Raw genomic sequence first — 25,326 nt, forward strand, 5'->3', positions numbered from 1 at the left:
CGAGTTGATGTAGTCTAAAAAAAAAACAAAAATAGAAATAAATTTATCACATTATTATATAACTGACAATGTCAATCATTTCATGAAATAATTAGTTTAGATTTATGAAATAAAAAGTTTCGTTTAGTTTTTATTTCCGAAAAGGATTATCCTCAGTAATTAACATATTTATAATTATTCTTATTATAAAATCGTTACATGGTAATTATACAGAATAATATTTCGCATTTACGGATGCAGATATTGCAAAAATTGTGACAAAGTAAAATGATATTATCATTCGAAGTTAATATAAATACTGAGAGTGTTCTAAAAAGGTTTTTGTTTCTTATTGAACTTAAAAATAATTAATTTATTATCCAATTAAAGTCTTTAGGTATGCACAATGTTTTTTTGTTTTACAGAGTTGTATAAAAATTTACTTTCTTTTCTCATTGATAAAATGAATTTTGTACATCCAATGTAACCAAGAAAAATGTTTATTTTCCGCTCGAATAAATAATTTATTTTGTTATGTCAACTCATTAGTCTAATCATAATATATAATTATAGAATTTCGTAGCTTTTATACAATAGAAAATGTTTCGTGTCAAATAAACAATGTTGACAAATAAAATTAACGTCTTATTGATGACGTTAACAATCAAACGCAAAATACACAATTCATTTAACGGATCAATACTACAAAATTGACGATAGGAGAGAATTTCAGTAGATGACATAGTAGGTAATAATTACACGATAACCACAACAATTAGCGCATAGTATTATCTTACTCGCCCGATTATTTGATTTAACAAGGAAATCCGAATGTTAGTAGTTATAATCGTTTGTTTCCATTAGTGATCGAAAAAAGTGGTGAATCTTCTTGTTTTTTTTTCATTATTTTAAGAAATGAGATTAAAAATTTACGCATTATGTGTGTACAGAAGTATATTATTAGCATAGATATGACGATTTTATTTAAAATGAAAATTCATTTGATCGTTTCAATATATATGAGCAAATATCTTGAAAAGTATGAAATTATCAGTATCATAGAATTGTTAATAACTTTTATATCGTATTATATTTAAATCTATAATTTTTTTTCCCGAAGGAGTTTATTTTCTCGAAAAAAGTATGGATATCTTTTGATGGTTGGGAAACAACAAAAAGAATACCCCGTTATATATATATATATATACTACTACGGTACTGAAGAAGTTCGTGAAAAGTAAAGAAATGTGTAGGCACTCCTAAAGTGAAAATTAATGACTCTGCAAGTGTAAAGAGGGTGTTGTAAAGAAAGATAGAGAGAAGAAAGGTGTATTCTTTATTTTTTGTTTCTTTTTTACTTTATCACAATGCGAAATTCTTATTAAAATAAAGTATCGTCTTATGTTGATTAAACTTCTAGTGCTATTTATTTCGTTGAAATAAAAAATACCAAACGTAATATGAATTTATAATTAAATGCATATATCACACACACACATACACATATATGTGTTATATTACGTATTTATTTATAAATTATATTATATCGAACGATTGTGCCGATCGAGCTTTCTCGCGAACTTTTAATATAGATATTTCTTTTTTTTTTGTAAATCGTGTGCCAATAATAATGATATTCAATTATTACAATTTGATTAATAATTGTTTCGCGAGTAATGTTAATTAGAAAGCTTCACAATGAAGTAATTGTGATCTAATAGAATTTGCTGTCTTCATTATTATTCCGTAACAATTTATATGTAAATGTCGAATGCGTACAATGAAAAGTATGTAATAACTATTTATAAATTCTTATGGAAGTAGGAAACGCTACGCGATCACGCTTTTAATAATAGGCCGATATGTAACTTTTTATTCTCTCTGTCTGCGCAATTGAAGAAGAATAAGTGTTCCCATTTTTCTTCATTTAAAGTACTCTTATCGGTATTTAACGTTATTCAAATTAATTCAATTCTTTTATTATGCAAATCAATATTTTTTTTTCTCTCTCCTTCCTCGAGTTCACGCCGTTTGCAAATTTTCTTCCTACTAACGAGTTCTATTGAAATTCGATATAGATTATTGTACTAATAAATAAATCAAATGCTAATTGGTCGTTCTCGTTGATCATACTATCTCATAATTAACAAATTTCTTTGATGGACGATTTAGTATTATTATAATGAAATTAATTTCGAAGTTGAAACGATTTACGTTTAACGATATTCAACAAGTTTCCAGTCTTTTTCTTATCTTATTTTCTTTCTTTCATAAAAAGATATTACAAAGAAAAAGTGTTAAGAACGGTAAAGTATTTCTTATTTAAGGCTGTTTGAAGATACCAAATTGTTGAAAGAAAAATAAATATCGTTATGACGGAACTATTCGTATTATATTATTGTTTTCATTTTTCACGCGTACGAGTATGATGTGTTATACTATATACGTATACAAACATGTTATGAGATCCCTTTTTCTTTCTTTCTTTCTATATTTTTTTAACTTTGCTTTTACTCACCCTCTTTCTTTTTCGTTTATATTCACCTTCCCACAACATGTCATGTCGTAATGAAAACGTTGTAAAATCCGTATTCGTTTGAGCAGCACTTTCTGCGACCCAAATGCGTATGAAAAATTTTGTTCTTTTAATTAATCATACATTTTCTGTTTTTCTTTTTTTTATTTATTTGTTTGTTCGCATACAGACTACTTGTAATTTTTATAATTACTTGTTGTTACTTTCAGTCAACAATCACTTTTTTTTTCCAATGTTCGTAGCTTTTGTTCTTTATTAAAAAAAAAAAAAAATAAAGTATATACGGATATGTTATTAAAAATAAATTGGATATATATTTTCAAATATTTACACGTTTGATTATCCGCAAAAATATTAGTTAACAATTTTACGAAAAATATAAGTTTCTTAAACACAAAATATGCTAGTAAACAGAATGATCGATTATATGAGGTTAGATGTTGCTTCAACGCTTGCCAAATTAATAATCCACATTAGTTAGCTTTATTACCTATGATTTCAAATTAGCAGTTAGTCGATCTATCTTCCCTCCTTCTATCCTCCTAACCCCTCTTTTTTCTTATATATATAATACAAACAGTAGATTGATAAATTGGACTTTCTTTATTCAACAAACAGAATAACTTTTTCTTTTCTTCGTGATAAACAATAAGAATGAATGATCGAAAGTACGTAATTCATATATCACTCGTGAATCAACAAAAATTGGATTCGCGTAACTTTTGACCTAAGACGTTAGCGCACGTATTAAAGAATCAAAAAAAAAAAAACAAAACAAAACAAATGTGATTCAAATGTTTTCACTTTTAAATTCTTTCCTCGCAAAAAAAAATACTTTTCTTTTCTTTCTTTTTTTCTTTTTTCTTTTTCTTCTTTTCCTTCGAACATTTTCAAATTTTCCACCTCGTTTACATGAAATGTTCGTATAAGAGAAAATACGAAATATTTAATAACGAATAGTAATCAGTGGCGGTAAAAAGATAATAGAAGTCAACAATGATGATTATTACAAGAGAGATAACAAGAACGATATTATCAAGATAGGAATAAACGACGAAAATGAATGGCGTAGGAGAAGAAAACAAGAGTAAAAAGTAGAAGGAAGATAAAAATAGATAGTAATAGAGTAAGCGAGAGGTATTGTGAGAAAGAGTGATTACGAGATACACAAGAATATTATTGAAGAGTTAGGGACGGATAAGAGAAAGAAAGATAGATAAAAATAAGAAAAAAAAAAAGAGAGAGATGCTGCAATAAAACCGAATGAGACCAAGAGAGATCGACAACAAAGAAATATTAAACTACGAGTGTGTGTCCATATTTCACAAACAAGATTCTCATTGTCAATACAACGTTCAATATGTAGATTGGTATATGGGTAGGTAGATGATATTCTTTGCGTGTATGAGACAAAACACACACACACACAAATTAAAAAGAGAGAGAGAGAGAGAAAGAGAAATTAATTAAAGATAGAAGAGAGTACGAGAGAGAGAGAGAGAGAGAGAGAGAGAGAGAGAGAAAGCTTTGGTGTTGGTATGTACAACAGTCTCCATTAGTCTTTGTCCAGGTTGCTCTGAAATTGCCATAGCCGTTTTAGGTTGTTCTTAGCGGCCGATGAAATGACCGTAAACGTTAACACCCCCCCCAACCCCCCCCCCCCCCCGCCTATGTGAACACGAAAGCCTATAACATGGTAATCGATTACGCATCTAACGATCTAAATCTAAATCTAATCTAAATCTGTATTATATATATGCATATAAATATCGTTATTAACAAAGTTTTATTTTTTTTTATTTTTAATAAGAAAAGAAAATGACGAAAATATAAAAATATAAGGTATTTCTTAATAATATTTTAAACGAATTGAAAAATTAGAAATATTTTTCATTATTTTACGATCAAATCAAATTAAATTTACATCTATATAAATACTCGTTTAACATTTTTCATTCATAAATTATTATTATTATTTAGAAAATATTTAATGTTTTCTCGAAAAAAAAATAATGTAATTTTTACATAATTTATATTATATAAAATGAAATCTTACAAAATTTTTAAGTATAATCGAAATAATCACTCTTCTCATTTCGTACAAATTCATTATGTTATACAATTAAAATAGAAATCTTTCAAGTTAACGGGGTGTTTAGCTAAATTATCGCTCGAAAATGTTACGTTTTATGGCCGCTCGATCATTCAACAAGAAATATTATGTGATTTTACTGCTAAAACGTATCAACGAGTATTTAATTATGATTTTCTTTTAAGCTTTCGACATCGTTAAACTCTCCTCTCCCTTTTTCTCTCTCTCTCTCTCTTTCTATATATTATAAGTATACATATATGTATATTTTTTTTCTGTTTTATTATTATTTTAATTATATTATATATATACCTATACATATATTTAGTATTATTATATTTCCTGCGGTCAAAACATGAAAGATTATATATATATATCAGTAACGTAATACAAACACATATTTACTTATATATGTATACGTTGAAGTCGTCAATCAAGATGCACTGACGTTATCTAACTCGAAGACTGATACTAATAGTATCATCGTTAAAGTTCCTACTAATTTTCCGATGCAATTACTCTTGAATCAAGCTGACGGATTTACCCGCAGGTTTGAATTTATCTCTACTAAGCGAAGCAAACTTACAATTAGTCTCTGTGTGAAATTTCCAACTGTTCAACTTGTTATTTTACAAAATACCAATTCATTTTGGATCATCTCTTTTGGAATGACTTTTATGTTGGATGTCATTATAATAAATGGGATAAAAATGTAGGAAAAAAAATAGTCATTTATAAAAAAACAAAAAACAAAAATAATTTATCTGATTTTATTGAAACGATAGAAAGAGTAAAATATTAATAGTTATATTTTGGCAATTTCTGCAACGTATGATTGTCCTCGATAAATAATACTTTTCGAGAATGTTTGTATTTTAAAAATGAAACGACGAGATTTTAATAGAATATTCGCGCCCGAAGCGGATATCCGCTTTAATCTTTTACGTTTCATCTCGCTAATGTGTATATATATATAAAATGAACACCGTACTCCGAATACAAATAGCCAATGTAATGATTTTTGAAACTCAATAAAAGAACATTTTCGCTCGTTCCCGACGAGCCGGTTAATATTAGGTCAAGTTTACTTATTTTTAATTTGTAATTTGCCTTTGTCGACAAAAAAGAAAAAAAAACCTCTTCTGAGATTCCCAATTTTGTTACCCCTCGAAAAAATTCGTTTTACAATCTTAGAGCAATTTCTAAGTTATTCCAGTTAATCCGTGGCGTATAAAAATAAAAAAGTTACTCTTCTAATCTTCGAATTTCAAGTTTCTCATATAATATCGTTTTATTTTTTTTTTTCTATAAAAGAATTTTACGACGAACGATCAATTTTCCTTTTTTTTTCTTTTCTTTCCCTTTCTCTCTTCATCCATATACGTATGTTCTTTGACATTATGTATATACGATAAAAGAAAAAAAAAACGTTCGAAAAGGGTGGTTCTTAAGATCAAATGTATTTATATCATAAAGACGTTTTCTATACGTTTTACGATGAAGTTCGTATTTTTGTGAAAAAAATATGAATCTTCCGACCAAAGATTCTTTTCCTTGCAGCTAAAACATGAAAGACTTTATATGTTTTTTCGTAAAATCAACATAAAAAAAAAAGAGAACAAGATAGAAAATCAAAAATAATTTTTGTCATATTCGTGCCAACGATACGATATTAATATATGGATACCTGGAAATATTTGTTTTGTTTTTTTTTATTACAACGTTGTAAAGATTCTTAATAAAAAATTAATTCGAATACGATCGATAGAAAAGGAAACTTTTTAAAATTGAAAAATTAAATAAATATTCTCTATTAAAAGATCGATAAAACCGATCGAGTATTGAAGATCTTTTAAAACCTGATGTCTTCTATCAATGAATACTTTCTTTTTGAAAAAAAAATTTAACGTATCACATAATTTTTTTCTATTTTTTTGTTGTTGTATTAAAATAAACGGTGAGACTTCGAGAATGATCCAGGAAAAGAGACGATCAAAGTGATGCTGCACACAAAGTTTAAAAATAGTATTCAAAGTTGCCCTTGGATAAATTACTGCGACGTCATAAACATGGACGATGGTATTCACCAATGAACCGCGCCGAACGATGCATTCATCCATTATTTTGTCTGTGTATTTTATCATCAATAATTATATATATCTATAATATAATTAATATGTGTATGAACGTGTAGAGCAAGAGGAATTTCGGTGAAATTTTCTTTATTATTCACTTTTGTACGTTGCAACGATTAAACGGAAAGAAAATCATGTCATTTCGTTATTACGAAGAGTTTCATACATGACAAGCAATTTTCCGCTTAATGAAAGTTTTTGCGCTTTCAAGCCCAAGGAGCTTTCAGAGTTTCTATCGGGTTTATAGGCACGCAAAGAAAAAAAAAAGAAATAATGTTTTTATTTTTCTATAGAACGAAATTTCATAAATCACTCGAACTTAACGATCAATCACATTATTATCTGTTAAATAATGAATTATACGTTTAATTACAATACGAAATAAATTATAACATTTATTTATATATGTGTTATACGTTTTATAATATTATTATATCGTACATTTATCCGTATTTTATATATTTAACCCTTATTGTAAGTCAGGTGGGAGATGACAATACAAAACGTGTCGAAACTCGCTGTGTCTTAATAAATAATTATTAATAATTAATAACTTCACATATATTTGGAATATTAATCATTCAAAAAGATAAATGATTTTTAATAATAATGTTATTCTTATAATATTACAAATTTTTTGCTTATTCACCAAAACCAATTACAACCTTGTAAGAATCACGTATAAAAAGCTAGCGATCGATAAAGGTTAATGTAACATAATTTATATATATTACATTTAATTTATTATATAATAAAAGTTATGTTTTTTAATATTTGTTATTATTTTTCTTTTGTAGATAGCAACTTTGTGCTGGGCAATGCCCAAGTTCCGACGATTTATCCGATCGTTTATTGCTCCGACGGATTCTGCGAGCTGACAGGATTCACACGAGCGCAAATCATGCAAAAGGGTTGCGCTTGCAAATTTCTTTACGGCCCGGAAACGAAGGAGGAAGTTAAAGCGATGATCGATAAAAGTCTCGAAAGTAAAACAGAACTGAAGATGGAAGTCGTATTTTATAAGAAGAATGGTAAGAAAGAATTTATTAAAAATAATGTATGTCATCTTGTCAAGCAATATCGAAGACTTGTTTTCTTTTTGTTCCTTTCTTTTCTTTTTAATTTTTTTTTTCAATTTACTTTGACAAAATGAAATTCGAAAGATACGAGTAAACGACGACCACCCGGTCCACGTCTTGTTTTTTTTTTTATAAATATTAATATTTTTCAAAGATAGAAACACATCGATGATAAAAGTAACGAAATGAATGATACATTTTTAGGAAAACGTATTTACAAAAATAACATTCGACCTTATTTTATTTAAATGCAACGTGGTATACATACCTACTACTACTATTACTACTGTTAACACCGCCACGACCTATTAATTTCTCCCTAATATTCTACCGTCGAAGATTAAATTTGCAACGAAGTAAAGAATCTGTCCCGTTGGAAGTAAAATTTAATCTTTCCTTCCACCCACTGGACGCAAATAAAAATAAATTATAGGTAACAGCAGCAGCAGCAACAGCATCAGTTTCTTCTCTCTTCCCCGTGGTAGTAGTAACTATACTATATTTCATTTGCAGAAAAATCACGCCGATATTTCAATTCCTTTTCATTTCCCGTTGGTGGAAAAAAAAAATAACATAAATTGATGATTGCTTGTGTTCATTGAATCAATTTATTAAAATATAATCATTTTAAAAATGTAAATGTTACCTTATATCTCCTACGTCAGATTCTAAACATCGAAAAAAAGAAGAAAAATAAATATTTCTTTATTTAATGTGTCAATGCACAATTGAAAGACGAAGACAAAAAGAAGGAGGAGGGGGGAGGGAACAAGATGATTATTGGAAATTCGATAAACAAAAATTCTGCAACCGTGACGTTATTAATGAGTTACTCATTTGCAAAATCGATTAATTTCACGAAACAAAAAGTAACAAAAACAATCGATAAAATAATTTAAATTGTCGTTTATCATTTATTATTGGACAATCGAAAATAACTATTACATTTAATGGTATTTTAAATCTGAGATCATTAAAGAAAATTGATTTTAAATATAAAAAAGTTAATTATCAATGAAGTTACTTTATAATAATAAAATTTGTTAAATATAACTACTTGCTCTGTTTTTTCTCCTGAACTTTTTAATAATCAAATTAATTTGCCTAACGTACAAATACTACTACTATAAGCATTGTTATATTATTTTATATTAATACCGAGGCGTATTTATTTCACTCTGATTTCGTAAATCTCACGTAACACGGGTTTTAAAATAGCATATCACTCTTATCCTCTTTCTTACTATTTTACTCTAAATCCCAGAATTTTTATCGATTTTATATTATCAGAGATAATACCGATTACCGTGAAACGAAATTAACTCGAAACGAATAATTATTTATATACGAACCAAAAATACAAGAAGAAAAAGAATGACATTTTTATACTATATGTTAAAAGTTAAAAATGACAATTATAATATTTATTGTATATTGATTTCGTAGGAAGCCCGTTCGATTGTTTACTGGATATCGTTCCAATAAAAAACGAAAAAGGCGACGTCGTCCTGTTTTTGGCGTCGCACAAGGACATCACACTTACGAAAAATCTTCAGACTTGTGAGTTGCACGATTGTGGTGAGTTTTAACTATGCTTTGCTTATAAAACAAAACAAAAAATATATGCCCGATGGAATCGCATTTTATACCTAATCGCAAATGAATTCCGTCGTATTTGAGATTCAACCGTGTCGAATAAACAAGGACCAAAGAATTTCGTAATGTATGCCATTGTTCGATATTGTTCATGCCCTTTTTTTCAACTTGCGATTCGATTTTATTTATATTATATAAGTATATAAATATGTATACTTATATATACACAATACACAACACATGCTTTACGCATGGCGATCACGCGTCAAGGATATATAGGTAATGCAACACCTGTTTACAAGCACCTGACACATCTAGGTTGCACGCTTAGATAGCTTTTTGCAAAAAAAAAAAAAAACACACAAACACAAAATATATAACGTTTCTGTTCTCATTTATTTACTTTTCTAATCAATGCAAAAAATAATACAACATACTGTTTAACTATAACAACGCGTAACGAAATTATTTATTCCAATTGTATAATTTTTTTATTAAATAATTGTACTAGTTCAATTTGATTTTAATGCATACATTACTAATTAACGACAAAATTATCAAAATTCTTTATAAATTTGAGATTATAAAAGTATATTATAATAATTTAAAAAGTTATTTTTATTTTTAAACTTATCTGAAGATACGTAATGGCTAAATTATAAATACCAATTTTTAAACTCTAATATTTTATTAGATTACGTGTTTTATGTTTATTTATTTCTCTCTCTCTCTCTCTCTCTCTCTTTTTATCTCTTTCCTCCTTTCTCATTTTACTCGAAATTACCTAAACGATATCTTATTTACGATGAAATAACTAACTTCAAATTTACTTTGAATTCTGAAGCTTTAATATCCGCTATATAAAATATATATATAAAGTTTATTTTACGAAGCCGGAGATGTTTAAAGAAAGTTTTTTACATTTCGAAAAGAACAAAATTTCACGTTTCTTATAAAAAATAAAATTCCTTTATAGGATTTATTTATTTTTGTTATTTGTCACACAAAACATCGAGAATGTATAGTATCATTGTTCTTCTCGTAGTATAATAGTTATGATATTAAACATGTAGACCAAATTCAATTATCACCTACATAACGTGTCTCCATATGAACATTGGATATTGAATTAACATAAACATGAATATTGAATGGATAAAATTCGTTTTTATTTCGACCTGGTTTCATGAATATTGTTAATTCAATCGTATTTAAAAGTAATGGATGCCTTATCAATATGAAATAAATTTTTGTACTTTAATTTAATAAGAATGACATGAATATCAAAAACGATAATCTATGATTACATTGCAAATATATTGCGAATAAGAAATATTTATTTATGCAATGAATGAAATTGTATTAAAAATGAATAGTTATATGAATACGTTTGTAAAAATTCACCCGCGTATAAAGATAAATTTTTTCTTGTTTAATATACTTTGAAAAAAATTACACGAAACCAAAACAAACTAATGCATTTTAATAAGATTCACATTTGTAGAGGTAGTAGAAATTCGCGTAGAGTAAAAAATCACGCTGGAAAATTTGTTTTTGTTTTTTTTCTTTTTTTCGTCAAGTGGCCACATGAGATTATGAAAAAAAAAAGCACTTACATCGCGACGGTACGACTTTACACTTTTCAGATGCGAATGGGAATCTTGATCCTGAAGCACCACCAGCTAATTACGGTAGAAGGAGAAGTCGTGCTGTACTCTATCAACTTTCGGGACATTACAAGCAGGACAATAAACACAAGATAAAATTGAACAACGTGAGTATTTAAGATAAATATTGTAACTACCAAAGAGAAATATAAATAATAATCTAATATCTTTCAAACGAAAATAAAATTGTTTGAATTATAATTATTCATAATTGGATGAGTATTCGTAATTGGCGGAAAGTATTATTTTTTCTATAAAATTATTAACACGTTTTTTACTTTATTTAATTAATTTAAACAATTTGTAGAAAACAATTTTATCAAAAGAAAATTACTTCCTAAGTATATATGTGTTACGATCAATTTAGAGAATCCGGGCATTTCCTGGATTTCCCTAGAGGGTTTTGGTTAATCTAGAATATATGCTTCAGTTGGTTCTGCTTAGAGTAGGCGGATAGGGGAAAGAAAGCGTTTTTAAGCTCATGTAAGTGAAACAAACCATAGAAATTAAAAAATTTGTACACAATGTCGATAACAAGTTTTGGTCAATCACTAAACTATGCCTCAGTGGAGTATGTTTAAAATATTGGGGCAGGAGGGGGAGAGAATGAAGTGACCTTAAACTCGTATAAGTAAAACAAACCATGGAAATTAATAAATTTGTTAACAATGTCCTGAACAGATTTCGATTAATCATTAAAATATACTTCAGTAAGGGGTGTGTTTAGAACATGGGAGGAGGTAGGGGGAGTGCTAAGTGATTTTAGATGGAAGAACAACTAAACTCTTAACAGAAACCGAGCATCACGTTGATCTTTATAATAACAGAATAACAGTACACGTTTTTAATTATTAATAATTGAATTAGCATTATATTTTATATTAGGAAGAACAATTCTTCCCTTAACTTTTGTCAGGGATTTTTTATTAATGCTTCACGAGTTTAATCTAAGATAGAATGACCAGAGAATAAATCAGGAAATTACTACTTTTTATATTATTATTATTTTTATTATTATTATTTTATTGTATATAAAATTATATATATATATATTATTTATATTTATTTAAAACTTTATATTATAGTTCAAAGAATTAATGTAAACGAATTAATGTATGATATAGGTTACATTTACCCTTTTGAGGATTTTACTTTTGACAAATTATGATAATAATACGATGATTTGTGGTCAAACGCCATTTCCATATCTATACTATAAGTTCTGGCATACGCGTAGTTTACCTATTAAATTTCATGGTCTCACCTCTGCTAGTAGGTAACTAGCAACTGATAATTTACTTAAGGATCCTTCGTAATAATGAAATTTACACCGTGTTGCTCGGAAAAAGAGAAAATCTCCTTCTTTATGAGTTATGTTTGTTCTGATAATTAATGGTTACGTAATTTTGCAAATTTCATACAAATTTCTATCGCAATAATTTCAATATACATATACAATATAAAATAACGAATTTTTAACTACAAGCTCGTGATAATATTATGAAAACAAAAATTTTAGGATTTTTTTCTTTTTATGCATAGTTAAAATAAATAAATAAATAAAACGTATCTAGAGAGATAATAATCGTTATGAAATTTCTGGACAATGTTTATAGCGGAAATATCGTATAAAAAAGTAAAAAGCTTTGATGTTCAAACGATCTTCTTTGTGGTAGCAATGGAAATCTGTGCTCTTTATGAATTTCATTAGAGAACATAATTGCAGATTATAACGTTGCGGTTTAGCATCGCATCCTGAATGCAAATTGTTTTATAAGCATAATAATATTCTGAATATATATAATATATTTTTTAATTTCTCTTTAACCGACGTATATGTATATATCTTTTGTTTGAAAATATCTTTTCCGATTCGACTAACCAGCATTATTAAACAGACCTTGAAACTTCTATTCAATGAAAATAATCAAGTCTTTTAATTAGCAAATGTTAGAACACAATGCGTATGTCAAGTTTGCGACTGCATAAAGTTTCCTTTTATATAATCAGAGGTTATCCAATATAAAGGATTTCTCATAAAGAGAGATAGTTACGAAACCGGAAACATTCGTTTGTATTCGTCTTACTGAAAAATGGTTTCTTAGTTAAGATATGATACTTTTTCGATAATTATAATCGATCGTGAAAATTCAATTTAATTTTTAATTATGTACTTATCTTTACTTTTTTGTACTTTAATAAAAATAAAACAATATAATAATATAAATAAATAATATGACAATGTTTATTACCATCGTTGCAGACCCTATTGCATTCCACGGCACCACCATTACCGGAATACAAAACATCTGCGATTAAAAAGTCGCAATTCATTCTAAGTCATTATGGAGGTTTCAAGTCATGCTGGGATTGGTTGATATTACTAGCAACCTTTTACGTGGCAATCATCGTACCGTACAATGCAAGTTTCATCAATATCGATAGACCAACTATGGTTAGCGACGTCGTCGTGGAAGCCCTCTTTATTTTCGGTCAGTATACTTATTATTTTTAAATAACTCTCAATCTCATATATCAATATCCGCCAACCCCCCACTCTTCCATCCCTCGCACCCCAACCCATCCCATAGAGAGAAAATTGTAACTATTATTCAAAACTTTTTACTATTTTCGACCTGTCGTCAAATAATCAACAATGGTATAAGATGAGCCTGACCCATATACGGTATTCACTACCTACCGGATACAGGTACAGGCAGTATATCGAGCACCTTCTTGACTACAATCGAACTCGAACTTTCATTGAAATGCGAAACTCCTTTTCAAACCTTCGTTCATTCGTTCGTTCGTTCGTTCGTTCGTTCATTCGTCTTGGAATGATTTTATCAAACGAATGGCTGATGTGACATCCATGAAAATAGAACGAAGAAACCTTTAACAAAGATTTTCTCGAATTTTTCTTCGAATGTTCTCATTAATTAGAATTGCGTATAATATAATTGAATCTAAAGTTTCATGGAATATCAATTGCTATTATTTCTTCTTCTTCTTCTTTTTCATTTTTTTCTTCTTCTTCTTCTTCTTTTATTTTTTGCAATAATTCATTCGAGAAAGGAACAAGAATAAGGGCTCTCTTTTCTTTTATCCAATTGGTGATCTGAGAAGCTTGTTACGTCAGCCTATAGCTTCGCCCTTTTCTTCCATAAATCCCCCTACCCCCACGCCCAGCCCCATCACCCATCGTCTCTGCTTTAAATGCGCACCCTTCAACCCTCTCACCATTTTCTCCTCCTCCAAATCAAGTCTCTTTCTCTCTCCTTTATCATACTCTGGTCTCGCATTTGACTTTTTTTTTTTTGCCCACTCGAGACCGCTTTTTCCCTAGACGCGAACACAGCGGAATTCACATTTTTCTCCCAGTTACATCTATTTACCACATCCTCGACGTCAAATTCATCCGCGTTATAATCAAGAGGGAAAAGAGGAAGGAATTTTTCATCCCGCCCAAACGAAATTCTCGGATGACAAATTTGACGATGAAGAAAATTGTACCGTCTTGAAAAATTATCATTTACTGCTTGCGAGTATTAAACGTGTCAAAAAGAAAAGCAGAAATAAATAACTGTGACAACGATTACGATAATAAATTCGAAAATTTTCTTAATGGTGAGTCAAGATAGTTTTCAAGATAATATAATAGGTTACTAACGTGTAATAAATTGTATGAAATAATGCTAATTATTTATTGATATCGTAACACATTCAACATTATACTTCTAACGCGAGTAAATAGAATTAGATAATTCTTATTTAAATGTTCTCGTTGTAAATGATACTATTTTTTAATTGGAAATATTTACAATTGAAACTTTTGATATTTCGTAGTATTTTCCGATTATATAATTCGAAATATTCGACATGATTACTTAACTCTAGAAACGTAGGAAGCGAGAATGTCAAACGATGAAAGCATCTTTCATCTATACTTCGTGTTCAAGATGTTCGTCAAATTATTACCTGTATATACGAAGGTTCCTTTGAAGTAGTATCAATGATGTTAAGGCAAACACTATAAAGCTAACGTCATAAGAGTTACAAATTTGTTAACTTTGCAACTTTAGCTAGCTGATCAAGTCTTAAGTGTTCAATCTTGAGGGTGCAAATGTCAAAGAGAGAGAAAGAGAGATAGAAGGATAAAAAGAAAAGGAGAAAGAGAGAGAGAGAGAGAGAGAGAGAGAGAGTACGTAAATTAGATCCAATATAATCCTGTTTATAAGTAGGATTAAATGGAATTCTCTACTTCATGTTGAAAGTTCCTTTGTTAAGTGCACAGTGTCTCTTCGTGAAAATGAGAGAGACAGAGAGAGAGAATACTTTGACCAATGTCCAATTGCATGATTTACTTGCAAACTACATTCAATACGACTATTCGAGTAGCAACGTTACAAATGAGTTTGGTGGAAATCCAAATGCTTGTACACGTTAAATTGATTAACGCTACGACGTAACTACTACACCAATATATGTATATGTCCCGAAAATAAATCAATACACGTTTACAATGAAAAACAACGTAATACAAGAGATAACTGTGTAATGAAACAAAAAGTTATAGAAATTATTTATGTTTGATAGGCAGCGGGTGGGGGGGGGGATATATTTTACAATATTTATTTTTTTTCATAGTTTCGTTGAAATGAAATGCGTGAAGAATTATTAATCGAGCAAAGAATTTTTTGATTTTATCGTCAATCTTACATCTCAATGTTTCCTTCATCATAAATAATTTACTTTATCTTTTAGATTCAATTTGATCGTAGATATTATTTTATTTACGTTTTTTTTCTCTTTCTCCTATATGATAAGCAGTATTTTTCTTCTTTCAAAGAAATCTCTCGCATCAGACAAAAAAAAAAAAGAAAAAGGAAAAGCTTCTACATATATATTTTATCGTTGAATTTAATTTTCTCTTTTTGTTTTCCTTTTATATAGATATCCTATTGAATTTTCGAACAACTTATGTCAGCAGTAAAGGAGAGGTCGTAAGCAATAGCAAAAGCATCGCATTGAACTACATGAAAACTTGGTTCCTCGTTGATCTCGTAGCAGCTTTACCCTTCGATTTTCTCTACGCTTCTGATGTTTATAGCGGAGAGGTTGGTACACTTACTATAATACCTTCATATAATTTTTACGTTATTATAATAAAAAAAAAAAAAAAACAACAAAAGGAATCCAGGTAACTCGCTTATATAACATTGAATTCCCATACCACGACTTTTATTCTAAATTGTAAGATGACTAGAGTATTGTAGAATTTTGTATTCGTAGAACATATGTAAATAATATATACTTTAATACATTGTTGTGTGTTGGATCAAGTAAAAATATATTTTTATAAGTAAATTTGAGATACACACATACATATCATTTTTGATCAATTATTTATTGACTGATCGAATAAACATATTATTTCTTTCGGTGTAGAAATAAAATAATTTAGTTTTCTTCATTTTTGGAATCTTTAAATCAATTTCCGGTACTAATTTTGTATTTCGAAAATTCGCATAACGTGACAATTTTTTTTTTTAGAAACTTTAACTTAACATAACTTTAATGTTATACTAACGTTATCTCTATGCGATACACTTTTTATCTTTTCTATTATTGTACACGATACTAGCATTATTAATTTTGTTTTAAAATACTAAAGAATATTCTCATTAATCTTGCATGTTTAACACGCACGTCATATATATCTTTCGGAAATAACGTTTAATGGAATTCTTTAATGAAATTCTACGCGTTAATAATGCATTAGCTTATGACATATTACACGCGTTTAAACTTTTGTTGAAAGTTTTACATTATTGCGGTTAATAATAAGCATTTAAATGCAATAGATAAGCATCGTTTATTTCAAAACGTAGTTTCAAATACGTAATTTACTGCGAATTTGCAAAACTGATAACGTGACTTTTAAGTTATTATGCGCATCTACCGCATGAATTTCATTGCGAATCTATAACAAACCTATCTATAATAATGTAAATATCCATAAGCTGAGATTTCCCACGCTAAAATTCAAATTACGTCGATAAATAATAATACGTGGTTACGCACAATAGTACTATTATTTCCTATGTATTTCGTAAATTCCTGCACGTGTTATAATATCTTATGAATATCTGGCGAAATTTGAAGAGACGTTTGAAAAGCACACATAACTGCTGCTGCTTAACAAATTAATCAAATGGAAAATAACATCCAAGAGATTGTTTCATAATTTTGCTTGATCGAACGGAAAAAATGATAAATTATTTTTAGCAAGATATTTAAAATAATAGCAGTACCATGGGCTCGATACTTTTTTTTCTTCTTTTTATTCAATTGAACATTCGTATCTTGAAATGTGTCAGTAATTATGATGACAGTTTGAACTAAGTTACTAATTCGAGTGAATCGATTTTTTTTCTTTCTTTTTTTTTATATATATTTATATACAATAACACTTATTTCTATTCTAATAACAAATGATCTATCACGTGATTTTTTTACTCACGACGAGCCGGTGCAGTCAAATATTTATTAAATGACATTTTTTACGAGTGAATATTTTAATCATCGCTCATTATAATAAATTCGCAAAACGCGAATAAGATTTCGCAATTATTATCCTATTGTTAGAGAGTATAAGATGAAATCTAAACGCAACTACGTATTCACGACGGTTTTAGAAATCCTCGAAAACGGGAAGAAAAATTTCATTTGTTGTCTTATAAAAAGATTCGGTTTACATTCGATTCGTTGAAAATAAGAAGAAATAAATTGGCGAATAAAAGCCCATTAGTTCATGAATTTATCATTCAATGAATTCACCGAAATAAGTTTTATTCGGGATTGCACAATAAAGTTGATTAACACGTCTTTGCTTTTATTATTACAAATTATTTTGCTTATACACGGAAAGCTCAATTTTCTCCTTTAAATATTTTCTCCATAAAATCATATAAACGATTTTAAGAGCAATAATTTCGTATTTAGTAACGGTTACGTAACATTTTTGTTCACCTCGATATTATAAGAAATTTGATTTTTTTTTCCCTCACTTTTCAACTCCCCGATGGTCATTAAACGATTTTAATGGGAAAATGTCAGCAAAAATTTTGTAATTAAAATTCCAAATTTATAAGCGTAGTTTAATTAACGAAATTCATTGATAAAGATTTCGTGATAAATTCTTACCGATTCGTAAAGGAAAATAAATTGACGTTAAATTTTTGCGCGTGTAATTCGATTCTCAATAGCAATTTATTATTTTTCTTTGTTTTATTGAATATAATTATTCTGTCAGATGATAACGAATTAGCGAAACAGATGAGATAATTTAACAATCACCCGTGAGCAATACATCATCGAATTTGCGGTTTACGTTAATTTCAAATATCCGTCAAACGTATCTTCAGTAATTCACCTATGTTTAACAAATATCTTGATCGATAACACGCCTCTAACATACTATTCGAATTCATTCGAACTAGCTCGGTTGCAATCCACTATATAAGCTAATTTATAAGTATATATTGTATATATTAAAAATTCCATTGAAATGTAATCCTAATTAAAAGTTAATTACTAAATTATCAATCTTGAAAATCTATGGAGAGAACGGAAAAGCAAAATCCAATTTACATTGATTCGTTGAAAATAAAGAAGAAAATGAAGATGAACAATTAAACGAACTAGGGATAAGCTCATCGGTTTAGTATTTTTAACGAAATCGATTTGTTTTTGTAACTGCACAATAATGAAGATTAACGGATCTGCGATTTTATTAAAAAATCACAGTTTTTATATAATATTATATATTATAGATAATTAAGTTAATTATTTCAAATAATAATTAATTCGGTTTACATTTTTGCACTATATAAGTATTGTTAGTAATGTTACGAAATAATGATTTAAATATTATCGATATTTTCGTTTTATCACAGGAATCAGTACACAGTAATATACATCTAGTGAAATTAACCAGACTACTTAGGCTGGCTCGTCTGTTGCAAAAGATAGACAGGTATTCACAATATAGTGCTGTGATCTTGACAATGCTGATGTTATTTTTTATTCTGGTCGCACATTGGCTGGCTTGTATTTGGTTTGTCATTGCTGAAAAGGAACGATTAAGAAACGACAAGGAATGGGATCTTGGTGAGTTCATAATTTTGATAATTTTTCTTTCTCCCAAGGAACAGGATATCAATTTTGTTTAAATTTTACACAATTATAGGAGTTCATCGGAGTATCTATAATTAAAATCAATGAAATAAATTGTTGTCTAACATTAAGTGTACATTTTCGAAATATTTTCTTTAAATAATGCAAACATTTTTTCCTCTTTCTTCCTTCGTAAGGTTGTTTTATATTATACTTGTGCAAGAAAAAAGAAAAAAAAGAAAAAGCTTTCAAGTTTTTACGAAAGGCCAGTGAAGTTTCATAAAATTTAATTTTTTTCATGGTACTGAAATGTTGTTTGTTCATGGTAATGAAAAACTTTTTAATAAAAAAACATTCATATAATCTTGATTGTTTGAACGTTCACTAGCACCGATGGAAACATAATTCTAACGTTAGAAAAAAGAAAGAGAAAGAGCAAAAAAATGAACTTGAACAAACTAAGACAACGTAGCTAGCTTCTCATACTTTACGTAAACGTATTCTTCAAATTTATTTTCTTTTTTATTAAGACAAAGGGGAACGTATACGGTTAAATAAAAGGTATTGTTAAATTTACGTCAGGAACTTTTTTATTTGAACTAACGATCGTATAATACCAAGGATAGAAAAAGGTATAAAGTTAAACGATAATAGAAACGTTAAGGTAGAACATTAAAATTTAACCTACATCCCGAAAGACATTGACAAAGAATAGGGTTAAGAGGAATTATCTGATTAATCTTAGATTAATCGATAATAGAATTCTCGTAAAATAAGAAAATGATTCAATTTCATTCGCTATTAATCTTTGTTATCCGATAATTAACTCGTCTATTTAACTCGCGCTCGGATATTATACCTTGTAAGAGAAAAAAGATATGAAAAATGACGATAATCGATCATGTTATATGTTGTTCTAGGTTGGATACATGCTTTAGCTGAACGTTTAAAAATTTCCGTTCAAAACGTCACCCATACGGAAAGTTATATCACCGCATTGTACTTCACTTGCAGCAGTTTAACTTCTGTAGGATTTGGTAACGTCTCGGCTAATACATTTTCAGAAAAATTTTTTTCCATCTGCACAATGCTCATAGGCGGTTAGTACAAATTTTCTTTAATAATTCCATTTCGTTGGATCATCGTCTTGGAACACAAAAGGAAAAAAGCAATATATATTATTTTAATCCTTTTCTATTTAGCTCTTATGCATGCCGTCGTATTTGGTAACGTCACGGCAATCATTCAAAGAATGTATTCGAGAAGATCGCTCTATCAAACGAAATTGCGCGACTTACAGGACTTTCTGGTGCTTCATCAAATCCCTGACGAGTTGAAGCAGCGAATGCAAGATTACTTTCAAACGATGTGGTCCTTGAATCACGGTATCGATATACACGAGGTAAAATCAATAATATTATCTATTTATATGAAATTTATAATGATGTAAGCTTTTATACATCGTGTGAAGCAGCTATTTTATTCAAAAATTTCTAATTAACATGTCGAGAATTTATTTTGTTGATAATAATAATAATTAATTAATTATTTACGAAAACTCAATGAAATGCTAAAGTATATAAGCGCGCGTGCTAACTTTAAATATATCAACAATACTTTTTAGACGCTGAAACAATTTCCTGAAGAACTTAGAGGGGACGTTTCGATGCATTTACACAGAGAAATTTTAAGCTTACCAATATTTGAAGCGGCCTCTCAAGGTTGTCTTAAATTACTTTCCTTACACATTAGAAGCAATTTCTGCGCTCCCGGCGAATATCTTATGCACAAAGGGGACGCTTTGTCATATATTTATTATCTCTGCAATGGTTCCATGGAGGTCGTTCAAAATAGTATGGTCGTGGCGATTTTAGGTAAAATACCAATAAATTTTTAATCTTATCGAAAAGAAATTTATTCTTGTCCAATTATTATTTAACATTCGAACGCTATATTAAATCCCTTGCACTCTGCACACTGAATTCCAAAATAATAGGCACGAGTATTTATTTGAAATTTTTTTCGAAAATAAATTAACATACAAATAATACATTTTGTATGTTTTACATTTGCAATTAAAAAATTATTCTATATATATATTTCGTAATAAACTATAATTATAATTATAGAATTTGTTATAGAGGAAATTTTGAAAATTATTCCCGAATGCAAAGGATGCAAACATTATTGGGGTGTAGACAACAAAGAATATTTCCTTTTGTATGTACAATTAATTAATATAATCCACTTTATTTAAGGGAAAGGTGATTTAGTTGGCTGCGATATAAATGTTCACCTGCAACATGGAAACAATGGAGGAGGAACTGGTGGTGGTGGATCTGGTGGACCTGATGTCGTAGTAAAATCTAGTTGCGATGTCAAAGCTTTGACTTATTGTGATCTAAAGTGTATACACATGCAAGGCCTGGTTGAAGTTCTTCGTCTTTATCCCGAGTATCAGCAGGAATTTGCACATGATATACAACATGATCTCACGTATAATTTACGCGAAGGTTATGAAGCCGAGGTAAGTTGTTTAAAATATGCAAACTTTTGATGACAAGATGCAAATGTAAAGAAAGAAAAAAGAAAGATATATAGAAAAAATTCTAATATATGAGTCATTTTTTATATAGTTGATATAAGATTAATATAAAAAAAAAAAAAAAAAAATTAAGACTAATTTCAATTAATCACGAAATAACTTCTTTTCATATTGTTAATTAACAAAACCAATTCATTACAATATACTTATGGATTGATAACAATAAATTACACTTGTTTTTCTTTACACAATTTTATTAATTGTTATACCAATTAATAAAAACGATATTCATATCGTCTCATTATTTTTATTTAAAATATACGTGAGATTTTTAACGAGTTTTTAACTATTAGCAGGAGTCAGACATGAACGGTCCTTCGTTAACATTACCATCAATTAGCGAGGATGATGAAAATATAGTTGAAGAAGGGGAAACGTCACCTCTCTCTCCGTCGAATAAATCACCATTACATACGTCGTCTAGTCCCCGACATGCTAAATTTAGGTAAAGAAATTTATATATATATATATATATATATATAGGAATGAGTAAGAATGTAGTTTGATGATCCAGCGATATATTAAATATGTAATATATAAATATATATTTCATAAATATTTTTCATGTCTTTTATCGTCTACATATATTAGGGATGAGTACAGAGAAGGAAGAAGAGCACCAGGTAGAGGAGTTATCGTGAGGGGAAGGGCAGCACAAATAATCGCTCAAGAATCTATGGAGGAACATATTCGTGGTTCCGTAGAAAGATTGGATACGCAGGTTTCCACGTTGCATCAGGACGTGGCTACATTAAGTTGCGAAGTAAGTGTAAAAAATGATTCATTCCTTACCATTATAAATGCACACTAAACAAACATTGATAAGAACAGATTTAACGATACAGAAAATTTTTTATTCGATAGGTAAGAAATGCCATTCATGCTCTACAAATGTTAGCTTATTCACCCCAAAGTAACCCTAATTTACCAAGACCAGCCAGTCGTGGAAGTGGAATGTTAGCAAGAAGTTCCTCTCATCCACCAGATGCAATCTGTTGGAACCCACCAGCTAGATTAGTTGATACCACAACTCAAACGGATTGGCCAGTCGATATGTTTGAAGTTTGGGTTCGGGCAAATCCCGATCGTGTTTTAATGATACTAGGTCTTGAGCCAGATTCACTACTTAGGTTACAACCATCATCTCCGACCCAGTCACCGTCTTCACCACCACCACCACCTTACGAACCCTTATCTCCATTAGCAGGCACACCACCACGATCACCGTCCCCATCTCGACGTAAGTATTTTTAAATTTAATTCCAATTATTATACTTTTCATAATACACATTTCCGATATATAGTATTATTAGTCCGGTCAATAAAAGAAAAACTGAGCGAATTGTGGTACCTGGCCAAAAACTTGATATAATAGTAACTCGACGACGCTGAATCGAATGGTGCTAATTTTTTTGCAATACGATGTTGCGTTTACGAGAAAAAGGGTAAAAAAGGGTAAAAAAGGGTAAAAAAGGGTAAAATGGATAAAAAACGGCCGTATCTTAGAATCTAGGCATTAAATCGAAAAAAGTTTTAAACAAAAGTTGTGTAGAATTAAAAAATACATAAAAAGTGGCTTGCCCCCTCTCTTACAATTACCTTTCACCTTCATTTTCTCGCTTATTTTTGCACATACGAAGATACACCTGAGAACACTTTTTATGTATTTTTCAATTCTCTACAACTTTTGTTTGAAACTTTTTTCGATTAAATGTCTAGATTCTAAGATATGGCTTTTTTACCCTTTTTCTCGTAAACGCAACATCGTATTGCAAAAAAATTAGCACCATTCGATTCAACGTCGTCGAGTTACTATTATATCAAGTTTTTAGCCAGGTACCACAATTCGCTCAGTTTTCTTTTATTGACCGGACTATATTATTAAATGTATTACTTTGATAAGTGTTCATTGTAATTACAAAATGTAAATACCGATTAAATTATAAAATAAGAAACAATAATTTCGTTATAACGTATATATCAATATATCGCATAAAAAATAGTGTTTTGTATCTCGACTAAAAAGTGATTATTAATTACTCTTTTTTTTTTTGTATATATATTTACGTCTCGTACAATAAAACATCACTTTTTAGAGGAGAATATATTTTTTTATGACAAAGTGAAATTAAAAAAAAAAAAAAAAAAGTAAAAATAAAAAAAAACTAAACAAAATATAAAAAAGTAAGAAATATTCGATTGTTTTCAGATGAGGAGATTTGTGTCTTTGAAAATGAGGATAGGGACGTTCATCGAGCGTACAAAAATTCGCACACAACGTGGAATTCGGGAAATAAGTTGTCTCATCGATTTAGTGCTGGTGATGCCGACAACGTTTCTCTCTATCAAACGTTCAATACCCTTCATCAACTTCCAGAATCGCGCTCCTTGAAATTCGAGATATTTGATAGCTGAGCAAAAATAGAAGAGGAAAATTGCCAAGATCGTCGAACAATTTCCGACGAAACGTAAAAAAAATACCTTGTCTCGTGTTTCCGGTTCGTAACGCGATGCGATGCGATGCATCAGAATTGTGTTTGATTAGTGACGCACAAAAAAAGAAAAGTAAAAAAATTTAATGATGAAAAAGAATGGATTCAAAACTGAAAAAAATGTAACTTCGAACGCGGAATATCCGCAACGTTCTGTCAATTTTTATCATCGAGATTTGGTCCCTCTTGATCCTTTATAAATATATATATATATTTCTTTTTTTATTTTTTTTTTGAGGGGCAAAAAATACTTGATTTTCAATTTTAACACGATCTTCAATTCGAATATATCGAATTTCCCTATATATTATTACATTATATGTTACAAAAAATAATGAACGTGTAAAAGGAAGAAATAAGAAATAGAAAAAAATAAAATTAAAGGGAAGGATGTGTTTTAATATTTTCTGTGATATATATATATATATATATATATATATATATACTTTTTATCGCTTTCGACTAGGATCTTTCGCCTAACTCGCTAAACCAACGAGAAAATTCGTTACTTCCGAAAATTCCAAAGTTCGACTAGGGAAAATCTCTTTCTGATATTTGTGAGATATGTATATTGAATATTATGAAAAGCATAAAACACGAATCGTCAGTCAAAGTTTTCTACCCTTTTCGAGTATAAACTCATTGTTCGTTTGTGCCTCTAACTTACTATTTTTCATTGTTTGTCTATCTCTCTCTCTCTCTCTCTCTCTCCCTCTTCTCTTTCTCTCTCTCCCTCTTCTCTCTTTCTCTGTATTTCTATTCTCAAAATATCAATGATTTCTAACCGATATCGTACGCAAGTACACACAAATACATTCAAACATATCGATCGTAAAAAAAGAAATGATCATGACACCACCCCGCATATCAAATTCGATATATGTAATTCTAAAGACTATGAACGAACGTTGTTATATTATATTTGTCACTCTATAATTATGATCGACCTTCTCCACAAAAGTGTTCT

The 25,326-nt window shown here is 29.2% G+C and overlaps 1 protein-coding gene across 2 annotated transcripts; it reads left to right on the forward strand.

Moving 5' to 3' along the window:
• Window positions 1–7,563: 7,563 nt before the first annotated feature.
• On the forward strand, window positions 7,564–24,727 carry LOC106792613 (potassium voltage-gated channel subfamily H member 8). Of its 2 annotated transcripts, none has more exons than XM_014759086.1 (14): window positions 7,564–7,773; window positions 9,268–9,399; window positions 11,064–11,191; window positions 13,348–13,576; window positions 16,038–16,201; window positions 19,043–19,256; window positions 20,183–20,362; window positions 20,465–20,664; window positions 20,887–21,136; window positions 21,521–21,789; window positions 22,164–22,312; window positions 22,459–22,630; window positions 22,732–23,107; window positions 24,077–24,727. In XM_014759086.1, exons 1-14 carry the CDS (start codon window positions 7,644–7,646, stop codon window positions 24,280–24,282), a joined length of 2,799 nt encoding a protein of 932 aa, XP_014614572.1. In that variant the 5' UTR covers window positions 7,564–7,643; the 3' UTR covers window positions 24,283–24,727. The 2 variants fall into 2 exon arrangements, with proteins under 2 accessions (XP_014614572.1, XP_014614573.1); XM_014759087.1 differs by having other exon boundaries at window positions 7,650–7,773; window positions 9,268–9,381; window positions 22,161–22,312.
• Window positions 24,728–25,326: the final 599 nt, after the last annotated feature.

Source organism: Polistes canadensis, unplaced genomic scaffold (genome assembly GCF_001313835.1).
Source record: "Polistes canadensis isolate GaletaPanama2010 unplaced genomic scaffold, ASM131383v1 scaffold_499, whole genome shotgun sequence".
NCBI classification, from domain to species: Eukaryota; Metazoa; Arthropoda; class Insecta; order Hymenoptera; family Vespidae; genus Polistes; species Polistes canadensis.

Excerpts from the sequence above, each read along its gene's own strand:
- LOC106792613 (XM_014759086.1), top strand. The coding sequence starts at position 7,644 with ATGCAAAAGGGTTGCGCTTGCAAATTTCTTTACGGCCCGGAAACGAAG. Across the intron at positions 7,774-9,267 it reads CGTATTTTATAAGAAGAATG|GAAGCCCGTTCGATTGTTTA; the intron begins GTAAGAAAGAAT and ends TTGATTTCGTAG. Across the intron at positions 22,313-22,458 it reads CCCCGACATGCTAAATTTAG|GGATGAGTACAGAGAAGGAA; the intron begins GTAAAGAAATTT and ends TACATATATTAG.